Source organism: Triticum urartu, chromosome 3 (assembly GCF_003073215.2).
Source record: "Triticum urartu cultivar G1812 chromosome 3, Tu2.1, whole genome shotgun sequence".
NCBI lineage: Eukaryota > Viridiplantae > Streptophyta > Magnoliopsida > Poales > Poaceae > Triticum > Triticum urartu.
Window position 1 is genome coordinate 5,146,722 of NC_053024.1, and position 3,493 is coordinate 5,150,214.

A 3,493-nucleotide genomic window follows, 5' to 3' on the forward strand; every position below is an offset into this window, starting at 1 on the left:
CAAAGGGCAAAAGAGAAAGGAAATTCAAGAATTTGATGCAGTCTTATGATTTAAAGGGGGTGAAATGATGCTAGATTGTGAAAAAGAACTTAAGATTCTATCAAAGAGAATGCAGTGGATAAAAATATATTCCCATAGAATCTAGTCCAAATGAATCATAAAGATAAATTACTATGTTCAAACAAAAAAATGCTAGAGAGCTGCCCCCATGGAAAACCAAGTGCTACCCTCATGTCGCTGGAGAGGAAGACATATAAACAACAATCAAACCAAATAATCTTAGTATCATGTATGTTCTCATAGGTCCAACACCACGAAAAAACAAGAAATGATGTATATCATGGTGAATTCATGAACATCAATGTCTACACTGCAAAAAAATAGTTTTTTAAAAGATAGGTCCTTTCCAGAAAAGATCCATTCAAAATGGATCATTCAAACCCTAAATAGTACTACAATCTAAAAGCGGAGTACACTAATCATTAGTTAGTACATCGCCAAACTCTTTACAATTTTTCCCTACAGGGCCATTAATTACGGAGACATTGATCAACCCTAAATCGAAAACCAGAAAGTTGATCTATTGACCTAACTAAACAGAGCAAAAATCACACACACCTCAACTTTTTCGAACAACTGACGCAAAGGGCTCGCATAATACTATCAGAAGCACGAAACGAATGAAGCCCTAAATATCTTGATAATGGTACGTGGTCCATAGAAATGAGGGACAAAACTTGCCGAAGTTAGAAGTGAGGCCTATGGTTGTCGATGCTCAGACACCATGGTATTCTTCGCCGTAATGATCGTCGACGATCTTGGCCATCATCAATCAGCCGTCCCACTTAATCCTCTGTCTCAATTGCCACTTTAAACGACGACGTTGGAGAGGACAGGTGCAGTGAGTTGGAAAATGAGGTAGTGACATGTACATATAGAATTTTTCTTTTTTCTTTTTTAGAAAAGTATTATGTAACAAGCCAGTTTAGCCCACGCCGCGTTCTAACATTAACAAGCTTATTAATGTCAACATATACGGTATATTTTCATATATTCTTATTTAGTGTTGCAGATACAGACTGATTTCTCTATTAAATTGATTAAATGAAATAATTAAAAACAAAAAGATTATTTAATTAATATCCTTCTCTGTGGGTGCCGCTACCAGTTTTTGCTGCGCTATAAGTACGGCAGAGTGCCCAGCGTTGTCCGGCACAAGAACCAGCGATGGCATCCTCCTCCGTTGCGGTCGCGGCTGCTCTGATCCTCGTCTCCCATGCCTATGGCTGCTACGCCAAGCACCACGCGTTTCCTGCTGTGGCCAATTCCAGCTGGCTTGACGCCAAGGCGACATGGTACGGAGCGCCCCATGGTGCCGGTCCCGACGACAACGGCGGCGCGTGCGGGTTCAAGAACGTCAACTTGCCACCCTTCTCCTCCATGACCTCCTGCGGCAACCAGCCGCTCTTCAAGGACGGCAAGGGTTGCGGCTCCTGCTACCAGGTACGATACGACCCACCTTACGCTATCATTCGTTTACTACACACTGCATGCAATTATGTTACTTCCTCTGATTCATATTAATTATCGCTGATTTGGTACAATTTTATACTGAATCGGCAAAATTTAATATAGATTAGAGGGAGTATCACTATAATCTATTTATTTTCGCAAAGTTCCTTCCTAGCCCGAGCTACATGGTACCCACTATCTCCAGCGTCAGTTCACTTCGAGATATGTGCAATGCTCAGCGGCAGAGTCAAACAATTAGCAGATTGTAGCTGTCTCATCCTCTCAGCATGAACCGTAATCTTTGCTGGACATTGCATTCTCTCCTCACGTCCTGTCTCATCGTCTCATAAAATACTCGGCATGCACATGCAGCATCTGCTGGACATTTCTCTCTCTCTCCCCCTCCCTCTCATAAAATATTTCTGCATGGGCATGCACAAGAGAAGCTCTATGCACATGAGCATAAAGGAAGAGAGAGAAGAGTTGCATGCAGGGAAGAACGAGAGAGTCAGAGGCACATGCGACGTCATGTTCCCTCACATGCAGATGATTAAGGATTAAGCGTGTGACGCCAACTGCTGTGTGCACATATCTCGATGAACACATGGGCACGATTGAAAGGCTGAGATAAGGGGTACCGTGTAGCCCCAGCTAGGAAAAACCGTTTACAAACCAATTTGTTACCAACACATTGTTTTTTAGCCATTATTATTCGCGTGCATGCATTCAGAAATATTCATATAGGATATAGATGTGTTTCATGTGCAGCCTGTAACGTCGTGCACTGCAAATGCAGATAAGGTGCTTAAAGTCAGACCACCCTGCGTGCTCCGGTGTGCCGAAGACGGTGATCATCACGGACATGAACTACTACCCTGTCTCCCGGTACCACTTCGACCTCAGTGGCACCGCCTTCGGAGCCATGGCCAAGGACGGCCGCAACGACGAGCTCCGCCACGCCGGCATGATCAACATGCAGTTCAAGAGGTACCACACCCACCTGCCTATAACGCCAGTCAGCATCATAGCCATCGTCTTACCTTATTGAGATCGAGAGCTAGATGATATTGTGTGTTTATGAGATGACACACACTGACACCCGTGAGTTACATGGCTGCGCAGGGTGCCGTGCCATTACCCGGGACTGACGGTGACGTTCCATGTGGAGGAGGGGTCGAACCTGTTCTACATGGCAATCCTGGTGGAGTACGAGGACGGCGATGGCGATGTGAGGCAGCTGGACATCATGGAGTCGCGACCGGGCGCTGTTAGTGGCGGCAAGATGGCTCCAACGGGGCAGTGGGTGCCCATGAAGGAGTCATGGGGATCCATCTGGAGGATGGATGCCCACCACCCCATGCAGGGGCCATTCTCGTTGCGCGTCACCAACGAGTCCGGGAAGACACTCGTCGCCGAACAGGTTATCCCCATCGATTGGAAGCCCAACAAAACCTACAGCTCCCTCGTCCAGTTTCATTAATTGATTGATCGGCCAGATATGCCCATATATATATATATATGGAAGTAATGAAAAGGGGAGCACCCTGATTTGTCGAAGAAAAAATAAATATGGTACATGTGTGCGTGCCTATGTAGCAGGCTGAGACGTCGCCTGTGATGTCTGGTTGCATGTGTGTTCGTCCATCCTCAGCTTAATATATCTATCTATATCAATATCAATAAATGTTATATACAACTGCTTATTTAGTGTAATGTTATACATTTATGGTTGTGCATTAGACGCATAAATTTGATCTGCACCACATGATCCCTAAGCTTTATTATTAGCATTTGCTACGGGGAAGCTTTATTCGGACGGCATAGCACATTGCTGGGAACCGCAGCTTTCCCGAGTGCCCAGAGAACTCTGCAAACGCCGGAAACAACTCGGCAATGTGTTTGCTGAGTTCCGCACCGGGCGAACAAGACTCCACCAAGAACACGCTGGTAATGAGTTACTATGCCGAGTGCTTATCATCGG

At 45.3% G+C, this 3,493-nt stretch overlaps 1 protein-coding gene across 1 annotated transcript; it reads left to right on the top strand.

The window, feature by feature from the left end:
• The first annotated feature begins 1,227 nt into the window (after positions 1 to 1,227).
• Positions 1,228 to 3,203, top strand: LOC125547517 (expansin-B7-like). The gene is made up of 3 exons (XM_048711358.1): positions 1,228 to 1,503; positions 2,309 to 2,499; positions 2,635 to 3,203. Exons 1-3 carry the CDS (start codon positions 1,228 to 1,230, stop codon positions 2,990 to 2,992), a joined length of 825 nt encoding a protein of 274 aa, XP_048567315.1. The 3' UTR covers positions 2,993 to 3,203.
• Positions 3,204 to 3,493: the final 290 nt, after the last annotated feature.